The sequence below is a fragment of the Amphiura filiformis genome, chromosome 12 (genome assembly GCF_039555335.1).
Source record: "Amphiura filiformis chromosome 12, Afil_fr2py, whole genome shotgun sequence".
NCBI classification, from domain to species: Eukaryota; Metazoa; Echinodermata; class Ophiuroidea; order Amphilepidida; family Amphiuridae; genus Amphiura; species Amphiura filiformis.
This window is the reverse complement of record NC_092639.1, coordinates 7,803,751-7,821,582: the sequence shown is the minus strand read 5'-3', so window position 1 is coordinate 7,821,582 and position 17,832 is coordinate 7,803,751. Positions and strand designations below refer to the sequence as shown.

Here is a 17,832-nt window from a genome sequence, read left to right as displayed (position 1 = left end):
ACATTGGAGTTTTGAGGGTCAAAATCCAAATTTTCTTCATTTTCCTATTGGATTACACAGTTAAGACAGGATCTTGGTGCACAAGTAAGCTTAATGAAGCCCGCCCTCACATGTTCAAAATGTGATCATGTCTAACTTTAGGCAAAAGGAAGTTGTTAACTCTGCATAACATCATAGCCACATGGTAGAATTGTACTATGTAAGATTTTTAAAAGTAGACACTGCAAGACACACAAGTATTACACAGAAATGGCAAAATATGAGAACAAAATAAGCAACCTGGGATGGAATACACCCGAGAGATGAATGAAGGTGGTACTACACCCCCTGATAAATTTTGTGTCTAATTTTGCATTTTTCTCAAAAAATAACTACACAGTGGTAACAAAAGTTATGTATATTATAGGAACAAGGAATCCAATTACTTATGAAATTTCAGTGATTGAAGACAAGTGGTTCATTATATATGTTAAGAAATGAGGTACATTCTAACGGGTACCTCTTTTCTTATCATAAATAACGTACCGCTTGTCTTGAATCACTGAAATTCCAGTGTAGTAACTGAATTCCTTGCCTCTATAATATACATAACTTTTGTTACCAGTGTGTTATTATTTTTTGAGATAAATGCAAAAATAGTCACAAATTTATCAAGGGGTGTAGTACCACCTTAAGGAAACCAAACATACAAAGGCCTTGCTCCTTCCAAGCACATCAAGAGTCAATGTCACATTTCATCAATGTTCATAAGAAACTAACTCAGCAGCAAGAAAATTTTTGGATATGTTCAATTGTACAGGATTGTTGACAGTATTAAGGCAGCTTTGCACTCTCACACATGCATGTAGTAAAAATACCGTAACTTCTTAATTGTCTTTGCATGTATTTATAAAAAACATTTCAAAGTACATTATCGAAAAAGCTCAATTCCTCAAAAGAAACAAGGTCTATAGTGCACAGCTGGTTTATACAAGGCATTAGTGTTTAGAGATAATAAGATAAGTATAATTCTATATTAAATAATGACCTTGCCAAGAAACTTAGCAACAGCTGCACGGTGTGGGTCTACATCCTCTTCTAATATACCATGTTCTTCCATATGTTTTCTCTTCTCATAGTCCTGAAACAATACCAAATATCAAAACAATACAGCTTGAATTGAGTCTAGTCAACAATGACAGCATTTGAACAATCATCAATGATAATATTATTTTGTACATCATACATGTACTCATTGTTTTCTTTCATTCCATAATACACAAATACGTAACATAAAGAGACATAAAATCATTAGGAAACAATGAATGCATATTACACAGGCTGGAATGGCCAATAAGGCTAGATAATTCTTGGGAGTAATCATAGATGAAAATCTTACATGGAAAAAACAAATTGATGAGATTTCTAAAACTATGGCAAGAGATATTGGCATGCTCAATAACCTCAAGGACTTTGTTCCTCAACTCGTACTCTACTCATTATGAAGAGCTTGTTTCCAAACCATGTTAAGTCCATAAACACATGTGTCTGATTTACCTGTGCGATAGTGCAATGGATTGTGATGCTATAGGTATAGTTATTTCAGTTGGATGCACCATTACAAAGCAAACAGTGAATGAATGCACAGTAACAATACTGTGCGAGGCCTTTGTTTCCCAAATGAGAACAATAGTCTGCATATTGTTTAGCAGCATTATTATGGTAAATAATGGCTTGTTCATGGTACAACTGATTATTGCTAATGTCAAACTTGTCAAAGTAATTGTGATTGTATCACATAAGTAAATGCAAAACATTGGGTTGTGGACTTAACATGGTTTGGAAACAAGCTCTTCATATTTTTACTTTAATATTACCATATGTAAATTACATCAAATTGGTATAAGGGAAACCTACATTTTCTTCCAGTATTTAATCTGATTCTATAGATGGATGATTCAAATATTTAATGAGAAGTGTGGGTATGCAAGAAGTGATCTTTTCAGGCTACTCATGAGGTGTTTTGATTTGCAAATAACACACAGAAACAAAATGACTGGGTACCAAGACCACCAAACACCCATCCCTAACCACAGCGGTAGGTGAAGCTACATAACCATGATTTTCGCCGGAAACGAACCGGAAGCAAGTCATAAGCATGGTAACTGGCTGCCGTATTTGGATTGCGCGCTACCATTGGTCGTCCTGTTTTAGCCTGATCAATTTTTGGAAAGGGAAGATGTAAAAATCATCTATTTTTATAAACTTTTGAGCATAATTTTGAGTTATTTTGTAAGGTGAAGAGATTAAAGTAGACGGTTATGAATGAGGTTAATAACTTTGCATCGGTAATATGTCGGCTACGCCCCGAGGGATATTCCTCGGTTCCAAAGGCAAAATGTTTAGATTTTTCACAATGCCCTCCAAATAACCGATGCGCAGTTATTAACCTCTAAATAATGGGTCAAGCGCCGTAAGACATTCTACGCACAGCATTATGCTTTGTTACTGTACGCGTGCAATATTTCCGCGATACGCGCTGTCACTTAAGCGTACACGCTCCACCTTTAAGTAAACAACTTAAAATATTTGTGCCAAAAAATGACATTTTCTCTTTAAATTGCACTATTTTCTGGTAATATAATAGAAATAAAGGGTGCAGCATTATCCTTTACACGCTAATAATGTGTCCTCGGCAGTAAAAACATTAAATAATGGGTTCAGCTGCGCCTCACCCATTATTTACGTTTTTACTGCCTCGGACACATTATTTGGGTGTATTTCTTAAATATAGAGTGGAACAAAGTCAACTCACTGCAAAGGCTGTATCAGGAATCTCCTTTTCTATAAGTGGCACCATTTTGTAATTGCGGAATTCTGGCACTTCTTTCTCTCTGAGTGAGATTAATCGGAATCGTTTGGAGCTTTCCAAAACTTCATGTGATACAAAGTTAAACTCTTCTTGTAGCTGCTCCAAGCGAAAGAACTGAGCTGCTTGTTTCAGTATCTTGCCTCCCTCTCCTTGGAAATCCTAGAGAGTAAAATAAACAAAAAATTACAATATCATCTTTTATGGCAACAAATTCTCATTAGACCACCATAATAACAAAGCGGTTCACATACCAATAGATCGCTCTCCCTTTGAGGTTGTGATGCAAGTTATAGAAGGTAGTTCTCAAACCACTGGGCCCAGTTGAAAATACATTTTGGCAAAATATTAAATATTTCCAGCTGGATTAACCCAGGACAATTTGTAGATGTTAAATGTTTCCTATGATTTAACTCCAGTTGGATTAACCCAGGACACTGGAGCTCTATCTGGATTAATCCAGGACAATGTTTCTACCAATTTAACAGTATTTGAACTTTGACCCTGTGCCACTCCACATGGGCTGTTGTTCATTCTAACATTTTATATATTTAAAAAAACATGACCCGCCTTAAAACATGACCCGACTGAACTTAACCACCACCTACTTGCATTTGTGATACATATATGATACGAAGATGGACACCCATACTCGCTTAGATTGAGAGATATTACATTGACAAGGTAGGGATACACACACAGATGGATGCACACAGGGACGGACACTCAGACACCTAGCATTTATTTAATGTTCAATTGACAGTTGCTAGGCATTTTCATATTTAGTTTCAGATCTGCGAGTAAAGTTATTATTGTAATGCAATTTGAGAGTACAATTATTAAAAAAAAAAAAAAAATGCTTGTTTTCATCAAATTATTTTGTAGAAGGTAAAATATAGACCCATATTTTACTTTCTTATCAAGTTCCTCGCTAGTTTACATTTGAAAAATAAAACAAAAATTCCATATGTTTTGTTCCACCGGGTTTAGATATGCTTTACCAGTTCTGAGAACTAAGTGTGCTTTGTTGAAATATGCAAATTGCTTCCTAATTAGCCAATTTTGAGATGAAAATCTAATAATTTGAAAACCGCCAATTGCCACCCCTCCACCAAGTCACATTACTGTATGCCTTACCAGTTGCGAGAAATCGTGCTCACAAGCTCAGATGGACATACTGACAAATAGACAATCTGACAGCACGACTGACTGATAGACAACCAGGAACATAATGCCTCCGGTGGAAGCATAATAATAACAATTACTTACCCTCATCATGTGCAGTAAATTTGCATTAGCTGGGTCATTTGGATCAAGCCTTGCTTCTGAAACCCACTTGGCTAGTCTCTCTGGATCTACTAATCCTGTAGCTCCTATTGCAGCCACTGCATCCAAATGGTTTAAAGGGCTGTAGATAGAAAATCAAAATATCAAAAATGTTTTTGTCTAAACTAATATTACACAAAGGTATGTAAATAACAAAGGTTTGTATACAATTAATATTCCTCATTAATATTTATAAATATGCAAATAACATGACACAAACTAAACAGCACATCAGGCCACCATATACTATCTCCATACCAAGTTTGATATAAAATTGGACGGATTGAGTGTGATACCTGAATTTATCGGTCGAGTTTGAGTTTTCAAATATCACGCGAGACATGATTTTTGGTCAAAACATGATTTTGCTTAAAAATGGGATTTCTTTTCAGAAATGTGTTTGGTCAAATGTGTGATTTTGGGTCAAATGTGTGATTTAGGGTCAAAAAGTGATTTTTGGTCAAAAATGTGATTTTTGGTCAAAAATTTGAATTTTGGTCAAAAATTTGATTTTTGGTCATGGCATGGCAAAAAAATCACCCCTAAATAGACATACATGGTTACTTCTGCATATATAAAGTATATGAACTGTGCACTCTATGAAGAGGTTAGAGATCGATACACAAAAACCCTGTAGCTCCAGGGGACCGATGCACAAATTAATCGGACAGCCAGGTTATGCACAAAGTATAGGATGTAAGATTCTGAAGACATAATAATGAAGTTGATCGGTCTTTGCCATTAAGCTGTAGAATGGATTAATGAAAATGTAGGCAAAATATGCAAATCAGCTCATTAATATTCATAAATATGCAAATAACATGACACCATACAGCACATCAGGCCACCATATCCAATCCCCATACCAAGTTTGAAGTTGATCTCTGGCTTCTAAAAACTACTTCACCCATGTTGCAAGTTGACGCACAAAATTTGCATCTTATAATCAAAATATTGATTGATTACTACAATGGGTAGGGTCGGGGTGTTACTGGATGAGAACTGTGTGTGAGAAGTGACAAATGGAATGGAAACATGGATGGACAGACAGACACCCATTTTCCTTTGGATGACCTAAAAACCCCTTACCTTTTCTAGTCTGAATAGCCAGTCTGTTTGTGAAAGGCGATCAGAAACTGTTCAGACCAGGTTAGGTGAACCCTTGAACCTCAGACCAGCTCCATGATGGCCAGTTAGCAGGTTGACTAAGAGCCAATCTGAAGTTAGGGTGAATCCTACACCAAAAGGGGGTAAAAAGCCCCTTGGAAAACATCTCAAATCATGCATTACCAGAAAATCATTGATCAATACATCACTAACATCATTATTGTATTAGTTAGCTGCTGTAGGCCTAACTTGGGTTTTGGTGTAGGGCATGTTTTCCAAACAAAGACAGTTTAATGCCAACTTTGATTAAATGTACTGGGTATGTATAGCAGTTAGATGCACGGTCGAAAATTATTAATGTGCATGCACCATCAGACAGTCGGAAGTAATGATGTCCGAAAAATTCTGTAGGCCTATCATGCACCACATAAATTGTTGTAACCAGCCACCAACCAAAAATTCGAGAGAAAAACGATGTCGGAAACAATCTTGTAGGCCTATTCTTTTGCACCAATCAAGTTAAATAGTTAACTAAATACCTTCAGAAGACATAGCCTGTGTAGCTGTTAATGAAAAATATTAATGGCAGCTGCATTTCGTCGTAAATTAAGTATAATCAGAGATTCAACATGAGTTTCAATCATACAGCAAATGACAAACATGTATAGATTGTTCCATTCATGAGTCATGCCGTCGAATGAAATAACTGCCAAATGTTGTTTAAAATGCAATTTTTAAGCACTTTTACGAACATTTTAACAAGAGAAAAAAATAATATAGGGTATTAAAAAATTCCCTTCCAGGTTTTCCATGACTGATATGAACCCTGAGCCTCTTTACAAGTTGGCCTCAAATGACCTTTGACCTCAATATATGACCTTGGATAAAACCAATACATGAAGACACCCATAATGCAGCAATGACCCAAGTTTGGTTGCAATATGATTTAAAATCTTTATATGAGACCAAATTTAACCAAAAAGCCTTATATAATTGTTGACGGAAAAGGCACAGATGGACACACAACCAGCCAAACAGGCAACCATTTGGATGATAACATTAGCCCCACATGTGTGGGCCAAAAATACAAGCTGCTAGATCCAAGATATAGCGGGGCTCAGTGCATGAGGTCTTGGATTCAATTCCCAGCAGTGGGATACTGACCTGGAAAATAAAGTCTTAATTTAACTGTCCCAACACATCCTGGTGTTCTAGACGACCCCAATGGGAATACACTTCATAAGAAGCTTTCTTGGGTTATCCAGGGCTGTCAAATCAAATCAAAATCCATTTACTCACCCCAGTTCATTAGCATTAGCATGAGTAGCAGATGGTGGAATCAAGGGTGTGTTATCTTCAGCTAGTCCCCATGATACACTAGCTAATAGCTGCCCTTGAGTAAATAACTGCATCTCTTCACCACTGGTGTCACCACTACCTAAATGGAATGTGTAACCTATACAAAAGATATATTACTTCACCCAGTAAACCCATCCTAACTTAGGTCAACTAAATCAGTTATCAGACAACCTTTAAGCAAACTATTAAATTAATTTTGTTTAAGTCAGTATGGTATGTCAGTAGATGTTTCTTTGTGCAAGAGAATTTGAAGCTACAATCAAGGAAATTAATTGGCACACTGTAAATCGCTACCCCTCCTGTAAGTAACAACAGTTTGATACGATTTTTTTAGGGAGCGGTCAGTGAAACATCCCATAACCTAACCAAATTTCACAAATTTCATGATTAGTTCTCAAAGCTGTCGCACGCAAAGTTAGTTTTTTTGTGCTATATCTCCCAAACTGGAAATTGTATCAAACTGTTGTTACTTTTTGGTAGTTACTTTTCCTTTTGAAATATGTTACAAAAATTCTGAGGGCAAAGAAGTTTGTTTATTTAGGGAGTGGTTATTGAAAACATCCACAATGCCGAGTTTTATATAGGCCAAATAAACACGTTTTCTAACAATAGGCGTATAATAACACGCTGTTACGTATTTCTTCTTAATTATCATAATTATTTAGCAAGAATTGCTGTATACGAATATTGGGTTGTCCTAATTCAATGCTTAATTATTGTTGAAAACAAATAATATAACAGGAATTGGTCATAAATCATTCATTGCATAATTATGTATTAGTTATCTTCAGTAGACAGCATGGTTCAATGGGTACACGTATCCGCGTGATAAGAACCTATTTTGACGGACGAACCAACGTTGCGACTGAAACCTTCAGTCTTCAGCTGGGTTGTGATGCAAATGACCGGACACCATTTTGACACCAAGGATGTCCGAATCCTAGATCGCGAGCATCGTTGGTTTGAGCGTGGAGTGAAAGAGGCAATCTGGGTGAGGGCTGAGCAACCATCCCTCAACCGCGGTGGAGGCGTCCGGGCCAAACTATCACACGGCTGGGACAGGATCATAAAGGACATTCCTCGTCGATTGTCATCAATACCGGAAGTGTCCGGTACTCAAGGTCATTTGCATCACAACCCAGCTGAAGACTGAAGCTTTCAGTCACAACGTTGGTTCGTCCGTCAAAATAGGTATGTCTGGTTGACCAGATTTAAATTAAATCTTAATGACTAATGTATACTCACCACTGCCCACAGCACTGTGTTCATATGTCACCCTTTGGTCACTGCCAAAGTCCAGGCTTTCTAACTGTACTTTGTCTTGAGTTACTTGCGTATCTGGCACAACAGCAAATATTTCAGCCAGCAATGTATTGATAAGAGTACCTGTTTCAAATACCTAAGATAATACATCGAGAATATAATGTCAGCATATTTACTGAGAAAGAAAACAATCCTGACATGTTTATTGAAAGGTAATGATGACTGAAACATCTCAACAGAAAATGCCAACTTTATCTTTTACTCACCATATAATTCACTTGTCCTATTTAATTAGGTATTTCAAATTCCCTCCTGCATTCTAAAAATCAGACCTTTTGCCATAATTCTTGTCCCATCCAATCCAGTTATTCTCCTTGTGTGTAACACTCAGCTGCATTAAGTAGCACTTCACACCAGATGCTTTGATATTCACTTGGTGGAGTCACACCTTAGATATCCCTGTATTATTTAATTTGTTTTATTCTTCCCCACATTCTTCCACAACCTGAATCCCACAGAAATGGACCCAAAAGGGGAAATTTTATGCTTGTTGCTATCTGCATGTGCCATACTTTTCCTTTTTGTTTCTTGTTCCTTGAAATCTGAGTATTCAGAAAGCATGGATAAATGCTGTTTTATTATTATTATTATTATCATTCTGACTGATCATGTAGATAGGCCCTATTTGTAAGATCCATACATTTTTCTTATAGTATACAACTATTACTTTAGCTAATTATGAATTGTTCAATTCTGCATGTTCTCTACCAACATCAAATTCTTCCATAGATGGTACAGTCTGGACATTGAACAATTGCAAAGACAAAGTTCAAAGGGAACAGACTTAGACTGTTAAACACTTCTACACGCTGTATTATTTATCAGGAGTGTAAGAGTTCAGATTGTTTTATTTTGATTTCCAGCTTTTTCTGTACACTTGCTCTGTACAAATGTATGGGATATTCCCAAATTAGGGCTTTTTACTAGCTGTTTTCATGCTTTTTCATCTTTTTATGTGTGGTTACTTATGTCCCTGGTTTAAAAAGCAGATAAGCCAGCCTTAGAATTAAAATTCTTCTGTAGATGGTAGTCTCATGACACGAGTTTGAACTATTGCATTTAAGGAAGTATAATCAAGGATTTGGATCTGAGGCTGAGGTTTAAAGGGAAGGCAAACTTGCATGCACATGTTTATTTTCATAGAGCTAATTGGTGGTTCTGTCTCCCCCCCCCCTTTAATTTTTGGGTGAATAATGGAAAGATAGACACCCTGTTTACCTGTAACTTGACACTTTCTGGCCACTGCATAATCTGAATGTTAAAGATATCCCCAAAGTGAAGAGTGAAATCAGATGTCATTGATCTGCAAAATGTAAACATCAAATTGAAGGGAATGTGAGACTTTGGGTCAATTTTAGTAAAAGTTTATGTCATTGATGGCAAAATACAATGAAAGTTACAACAAATATAATTAGTGTTGGCCGATCCAACCCAAGATCGGATCTGCCGATCTCCGATCTGAAAATTAGCAGATCGGGCCGATCCGATCCCGATTCAGATTCCTTAAATGTTATTCTACAACCAGTACACGTTCATTGAAGTCGGGCCCCAGTAATGTTAACGGTCAAAGCTTAATTCCCCAAACCTGTAACTATGTAATATGATGACCGTTTTTTAGAGGTTTTTCATGTCAATATCAACCCAAATAAAATACCATTTTACACCCCAAGTCCCAGCGTTACTCACTCAGTGCCTCCGATTGTCGGAAGTTTAATCATTAATCCATTTCTCTTGATTGTTTTATTCTTCTTTCTTCTCCATGAATCAACTTTGATTTGCGTGTGTATAAGTTAAGCGAATCACTGCGCGAATTGATTCGATGACCCTGCAGCTAAATCAGCTCCATCGATATTATAATAATTTATGCATATGACGTATTGGGGAATACCGCGGAATTCCCATCCTGATTGGTTGTGCAGAGTTGTTTACAAAAAGAATTCATGTGTTCGGAGATTAAGAGATGAAATCGTCCGTGTGAGGAGGAATAGCGATAATGTGCGCGATTCTAAAAATAACATGCCCTCAAATTCACCTTGGGAAACCCGACATTGAAGGGCGCACGTGTCGAGTGTTAAAGTGTTTACAAATTTTTCCCAGGGACGCACTGTACAGTCGGGAGTGTTGTCACTGAGTGGATAATATGAAATACAGTATGAAACGACATGATTCTTGCGGTGGTAACAACGTTTTTTTGAAATATATTGGCATTAAATAGTAGTAATGTTACATAAGAAAGTAATGGTAAGCTTAAAGAATTGTTGTGTACTTTTATTACTGTCAAGTTCAGAGATCGGTAATCTAGATCGGCAGCTGATAGCTCATCTGCCGATTCAGATTCAAGGCCGATGCAGTCCATATCGGCACCGATCTCCGATTCACAGATCGGTATCGGCCAACACTAAATATAATAGTGAAGAAGTATGGTAATATGACAATCAAAGTAGAGCTCTTTTATAATGACAATATACAACTTGTAAGTATCCACCTCAAACCTGCCTGCTGTCACAACTACTAAAGATAGCTAAGCCAGTTAAGTAATTGCATATGGCGCATTCAGACAGGGTCTAATTCTGCATAAAACCGGGCAACGTTATTTCTATAGATCTGCTGCACATTCAAATTGCATTGTATTGCATCGTAATTTCATTTGTGTCTATGCTAATTATGTTTACACAACATGAACTCACGTGTTTTCAAGCAAATTCGCCGATAATAGGTGATCAAAAGCGATCGGAATGTTACAAAAGTACAGATCGCATTCAGCTTACTTCATATGAGATGATCTTTGGAAAAATACGGCATAATTTGTCTTGGTGTTTTGCGGAATGCCATGCAGTAAAATATTAATACGTTGCGGCAATTCATGATTGACAACTAACAATCGGCGTGTCCTTCGTCTCCTCCACTGTCAATTTCTTATACACTCACTAATCCTCACAAAAGCTTTGTGTTGATTACGTAATGTGGAGGCAAATTGCAATAAGTACAATGAAATAATGAGTAGGGCGGGCTCGAGGCGGGTTTCTTCTTCATCTTACGTAACAGTATTGTTCTCAAAAAACCCGGAAGCTTGTCGTTTGGAGCTCTAGCTGAAATACAGCAAGATAATGTAAGATAGTAAATGTAAACCTGTATTTTAGCTAGAGTATCTCGAGCTAGGCGCATTAGCATGTGGCAATGCATGTTTGAACCCTACTGAACATTACGCTGGACATTACTGCTGATTGCCCAGTTTGGTACAATTCAATGAATAGATCCTGACTGCAATCTAATCCCTGAATAGTGATTAATTAGAGGTTACCGTATCAGTTGTTTTGAGTTATTGCTTTTGGAACCAAGGAATATCCTGAGGGAGGCAGGCCTGAAGGATATTCCCAGGTTTAAGCCAATGCAAAAGTTTTTCACAATACCCTAAAAATAATGGATGCAGGGTTTGAATTCGTTAAAAAATTTTGCATAGCAGTTTTTCGCTAATTCATCTGAAATCAGGATACTTCCATATACTAAAGCACGATAAAAAGTGCTATACAAATGCAAAATTGAGTAGCAGTAACTTGAAAATAAGGAGCAAACTGCTATGCGATACAGCCAAATTCGAACCCTGAATGGAGGATGCAAAGTCACTACCTCATTCATAGCCATCACTTTTCAATATTTTTTCCTTCTGTGTAATGTTTTCTTCTTTTAAGGTGGGTGGGATGGCAGGAGCCATATTTTTGAAGGTTTAGTGATTTAACAAAAAAACTGAAATGTACTTTTTAAAATATTCATACATTGATCTCGTAGGCAATGAGTCAAGGAAGCCAACAGTCGCATTTATATGCCAGATAAAGGAGTATTTCCTGATCCTAACATCCCCTTTTTATGACATTTTTCAGTAGATATTCACGAAAAAAGATTATTCCCTAAATTTCAGTTGATTCCGATTTTGCGTTTGCGAGTTATGCATGATTATGTGTATTACACTGCTCCATAGACAGTGTGTTTTAATTTCGTTCTGATATACCAGAACGAAATTCAAATTTCACGACATCTTTGCTAAACGAATAAATCTGCAAGAAAAATTTTGTACATAACCAGTGATATAAAAATCTCAACATTTTTTTGAGAAAAGTGGGGGGGATGATGCTGTGGATCACGAAATGCCCTTTTAAGGCCAGTAATATATCAAAAAGAAATTGGGGGATTTTCCCCCTCTCAAGAAAAATAATGCATGTGGGGCAGAAATGACACCCCTTATACCAAGCTTTGGTATCTGCTTTATAACCCATACCATTCTTTTTGTGTATCAGTTTTATTTGTCTGAATATTTGAAAACAAACACTGCCAGGCCCCTTTGACCAGCCACTGACGAACTGTGATTAGATTAATTTCATCTCGTACACGTATATTGAAAAGGCTATGAATGGTTTATGGAGGCACTGTGATTAGTGATTTGTGTAAACTATGCTTGTGTGTGTGTTTGGATATACTTACCTTGTACCTGTTCTTGAGACTTCTTTATTGTTGAATAGCACCTTTACAAAACATTTACATCTCAACATGTCAGAGCGTCTAGCTTGCTCAGCTTTGGAACAATCACTTGTTGGTGTAATCACTGCAGTATTACTCAACTCTGGGGTCAGCATTGGTTCACCTGCAGCAAAGAAACAAAAACAAATCAAATATTGATTTAAAAAAATCAAAAACCTTACACTTATTTACTATCAAATAGTTTAGCTCAACCATAAATAATTTCATTAGTCTGAAAGAATATCAACTAGCTCTAAAATTACACTGCTTATTCTTGGCAAGCAAGGGGAAAAACAGGAAAATCACAATGCACTCCTTGAATTTACTTAAATTTAAATTGTGACTGAGTAACTGATACAAGTACAAAATGAATACACTTATATTCAAATAAATTCAACTAATTAGCCATTAGTTTAGTTCTACACATTCTGTTCTTGCCTATCAGTTAACTAACCTGGTTTCCTTCTGATTTTGCACATATTCTCTCTGGTTTTCTGCTTTGCCTCATCTTCATTGAAGCTATAACTAGGTTTAGTTGGTTTTGGGATTTCCTCCAATGGCTCCTCTTCTTCATTCCCATTTGCCTCTGTCAGAACTTCCAGAGACTCTCTAGATCCTTGTTGCTTTTTCTTCCTCTTATTTGCTTTCTGTTAAGGAGAAAATACATGTACATGAAAGATTGCTCACTTTACACAAGTGATGTAAAGAGATGATCTAAATATCAGTTCATGATGAGAGGGAGCTTTGCTGGGATGTAAACATAAAGGCTGGCCTAGGAGATTCTATTCTTGACGTTAACACACGAATAATGACATGGGTACCATGATAGCATTTTAAAACCTCCTGCTTCAATTCTGGGTGGAGACACCCTGCTATAAAGGGAGACTAATAGGGGAAAACATGGACCTTTTGCAACTTCATTAGTTCTTAAGTTTAAATCCAAAATGTATTCTTTCCATTCGATTAGTACTTCTTTATATCTCTCTAGCTGCCCTTGATAATCTTTTATTGCATTTTACCTTTTGCTTCATGTAATCCTTCCATTCAATTAGTACTTCTTTATATCTCTCTAGCTGCCCTTGATAATCTTTTATTGCATTTTACCTTTTGCTTCATGTAATCCTTCCATTCAATTAGTACTTCTTTATATCTCTCTAGCTGCCCTTGATAATCTTTTTATTGCATTTTACCTTTTGCTTCATGTCATCCTTCCATTCGATTAGTACTTCTTTATATCTCTCTAGCTGCCCTTGATAATCTTTTATTGCATTTTACCTTTTGCTTCATGTAATCCTTCCATTCAATTAGTACTTCTTTATATCTCTCTAGCTGCCCTTGATAATCTTTTATTGCATTTTACCTTTTGTTTCATGTAATCCTTCCATTCAATTAGTGCTTCTTTATATCTCTCAATCTCGCCTTGATAATCTTCTTCATATTCTTCTCTCATTTCAGACACCTCATCTTCAATGTCAGCTTTCCACACTGCCTCATCTTCCCTCTTGTTACTTTCCTCCCTGTAATAACATAGAGTATGAATTAAACAGAAAGCATTCTATGAAAGAGACATAAATAGATTGCCTGCTTCAATTATATACATCAGATCATATAATGAATACGAATAAGGTCTAGCTCTTGTAGTCATGTAATAACACGGTCCTCAAATTTAAGATAGGAGAGTCGCCTCTCATAACTTCCGGCTCTGACAAAACGCAAGTCCAGTAGCCTGGGGCAATTAAAGACTGAGAGTTCCTTCCTCAACCTGTTGTTACAGCTCCCTCTAGCTACCCCCCCCTCTGCATTACTGCACTCCTTCCCAGCCCTTGTAAACCCATCCTCACTTTCTGTGACACTGTTTTCCCTAGACTCCCGATCAAGCAGGGATCCCTGACCACTGCCCATCTGCAGCGGTTATCAAACCATACCATGTCCCCAGTCTTCTTGAAAACAAGCTCTGCTGGCATGAAAATCTCCATTGCATCACTGATAATAGTAGTTTCATTCCATAGTAGTCAGCCTTATCATACTGCCACACTTTGCGCTTTCAGGGTTTATCTCTGTACAGCGGCGTGCTCAGTTTAAAATGTATTGGACCGTGGTCTGAAGTACCTAGTCTTGCATGTACTGAACGGGTGGCATCTTGACCAATGATGACCAAGAATGTGGTTGATACCCTCCAGGCAATAGATGTATGCGATCCCTCCTATGTTGGATGTATGAACGTCTCCACGACACCATCATTCACAGCAGCAGGCAAGAAGGCCTCCACAATGTCAATAATGAATGGCTTTAGTTCATGGCACAGATTGGACAGCTCACCTATATTCAAACGTAGTCCTCGGATGTTCACTTCTAGTAAAGTAAGATCCGTTTCACGTAGTCGTTGGACAGGTATGGATCGTTTCCATTTTGATCTGTCCGTTCGAGGCTTCTTTAACTTACTTGTAGCAAGAAAAGTTGAAGAGTGGGGGTAGCTGGCCCCCTCATCCCAGATACACACCCAAGTGGTACGGTGGGGGTGTGCACTATACATGACCTGAACTGAAAGCATTCGGAGATTCGGAACAGTTTGGGCATCCAGATGGCAGACGATACCTCTCGACCAAGGATGAGGTGGTCAGTGCTTTATTTATTTATTTATTCTACACTGTGAAGATTAACTTAGTTTGATTTACTTTCTAACACCCAATCTGACTGGTGTATTTGTACATTCTTAGTTTGACTTACTTTCTAACACCCAATCTGACTGATGTATTTGTACATTCTTAGTTTGACTTACTTTCTAACACCCAATCTGACTGGTGTATTTGTACATTCTTAGTTTGACTTACTTTCTAACACCCAATCTGACTGGTGTATTTGTACATTCTTAGTTTGACTTACTTTCTAACACCCAATCTGACTGGTGTATTTGTACATTCTTAGTTTGACTTACTTTCTAACACCCAATCTGACTGGTGTATTTGTACATTCTTCTGCTTCTCTTAATGCTTTAATGTCTCTCCAGGTCTTGATAATACTCAGCAATAACTGTCTATCATGCTGAAGCTCATAGTCTCTAAGACGTCGAGTTTGTCTGCCATTAAAGATAAACAAAGATTTCATGATTAAAGGTCTGTGACCTGATCGGCATCCTCATCCCCCCGATTTTTCTCATTGTTGATGAGTTTTTGGTATATAGTAAATCATATCATATAATAGATCATATTTTTCTCATACCATCCTGAAATTTGACACTCCAAATCCAAATTCATGTTTTACGCTGGGATATGGCTCAACGAGTCCACGATTTTTTGTTAAAAAACAGTGCAAAAACCTAAGCATTATTTGTTGTGTATGGAGTTCAAGACCAAGACAGTTGTGGATTTCTAGGCTTGGTTAGCTTTGATATGCATTTTAGCAACTGGAAAACAGGTAAAATTGTTGAAAATGGCAAAAATCATGATTGAAATTTTTTTTTTTTAAATGCCGGTCCGAGATTTCGGACCACCCCGAAGGGCAACGCAACAATATATTTTTTGGCCTAATGATGATACACTTTTAAAACTAGAATTACACAGTTCGTAATTAAGGTGGCCCTCACACAAAGGTGTGTAAACAACAAAGGTTTGTAAATACAAATAATATGCAATATGTTAATAAGCTCATTAATATTCATAAATATATGACACAAAACTATCCAGCACATCAGGCCACCATATACTATCACTAGACCATGTTTAGTTGATTGGTTATTGCATTTAAGCTGCAGAATGGATTTATGAAAATGTAGGCAAATATGCAAATCAGCTCATTAATATTCATAAATATGCAAATAACATTACACAAAACTATAGAACTTATCAGGCCACCATATCCAATAACCAAACCAAGTTTGAACTTGATTGGTAATTGCATTTAAGCTGCAGAGTGGATGAATGAAAATATAGGCAAAATATGCAAATAAGCTCATTAATATTCATAAATATGCAAATAACATGACACAAAACAATACAGCACATCAAGCTACCATGACCAATCACCAAACCAAGTTTGAAGTTGATCCGTTATTGCATATAAACTGCAGAGGGGATGAATGAAAATATAGGCAAAATATGCAAATAAGCTCATTAATATTCATAAATATGCAAATAACATGACACAAAACTATACAGCACATCAGGCTACCATATCCTATTACTGTACCAAGTTTGATATAATATTGGATGGCTGAGCATGATACCATAACATATCGGATGAGTCATAAAAATATTGGACGAGCCAACGGCGAGTTCGATATTTGTATGACGAATCCGATATGTTATGGTATCATGCGAAATAAGCCATCCAATATTATCATTATTAGGTTTTCCAAACTCCAAATAACCCTGAAAACATAATAATGAAGTTGATCGGTTATTGCGTTGGAGCTGCGAATTTGCTTCCGCCCGGACAGCCAAACAAAGAAACAACCAGGCAACCATTTGGATGATAACATAAGCATTACATTGGTGTGGGGGCCAAAAAGGAAAGAGATACGTAAGGGGCGAAATAAATAAAAAGCGTGAGCCATCTTGTCAAGCAAGATACGAAGATACAAAAAAATATAAGAAAGCATGCGCCCCAATAAAGAATTAGTTAAAAAAATAAAATTAAGAAAAATCATAAAATTGTGAAATGTGCATATCAATTATGATAAGAGGAACATGAACAAATATACAGGGATGTAAGTAGCTGTTGAAAAACAAACCTGAAACGGTGGGGAGCGAAGCAAGTAGGCGAACGCTTGATCGGAGCACTATATTTTTTAGCAAAACGCTAGGATCGGGGAATAGGCTATGAGGGTATCACACCCCTAAAAAAAAATTTTTGCTCTTTTAATGTAAATGATTAAATATCATAATTCACAACCGGAAATGTTTTTAAAAAAACTTCCAAATTTTTTTTTCCCAAAAAATCTGGCTTCCGGAAAAAAACAGAAACCGTAAAAAATGGAAAACTTACATCCCTGAATATAAGAGAGCATGCCACCCCTCCAAAACTGGTAGTGGGGAGTGGTATGTAATGTCAATTAGTATGAACGTCTAGGCCTACTGGGGCGAACTGGTTGTCAGTGGTATGACGAAATGTCCTGTTTCCATCAGGACATACACGAACAGGAATACGGCAGATATTGTTTGCCAGACCAGAATGCAATTCACATGTACCAACATACTGGCTTGCTACTTGTGTTAATTATTCACATTTATGCCTAAAATGTTGCTATTTTTTCACATAGATGCATAAAGTGGATGATATTTGACATTGTATGCACATCTAAAGGCAATCCATATCCTAAACCAATAGGGTTACCCCCTCCCCCCCTTTACAGATTAAAT

At 37.0% G+C, this 17,832-nt stretch overlaps 1 protein-coding gene across 3 annotated transcripts in view; it reads right to left on the bottom strand.

Moving 5' to 3' along the window:
• Positions 1–17,832, bottom strand: part of LOC140165732 (coiled-coil and C2 domain-containing protein 2A-like) — a 98,011-nt gene that overhangs the window by 17,305 nt on the left and 62,874 nt on the right. For all 3 annotated transcript variants that reach the window (XM_072189043.1, XM_072189041.1, XM_072189042.1), the window contains exons 13-22: positions 15,411–15,551; positions 13,836–13,992; positions 12,930–13,122; positions 12,440–12,599; positions 9,182–9,266; positions 7,886–8,039; positions 6,581–6,737; positions 4,118–4,256; positions 2,795–3,010; positions 1,028–1,120 (exon numbers count right to left, since the gene is read on the bottom strand). In XM_072189043.1, coding sequence (XP_072045144.1) covers positions 1,028–1,120; positions 2,795–3,010; positions 4,118–4,256; positions 6,581–6,737; positions 7,886–8,039; positions 9,182–9,266; positions 12,440–12,599; positions 12,930–13,122; positions 13,836–13,992; positions 15,411–15,551 — 1,495 coding nt within the window. The remainder of the gene's footprint in view (positions 1–1,027; positions 1,121–2,794; positions 3,011–4,117; positions 4,257–6,580; positions 6,738–7,885; positions 8,040–9,181; positions 9,267–12,439; positions 12,600–12,929; positions 13,123–13,835; positions 13,993–15,410; positions 15,552–17,832) is intronic.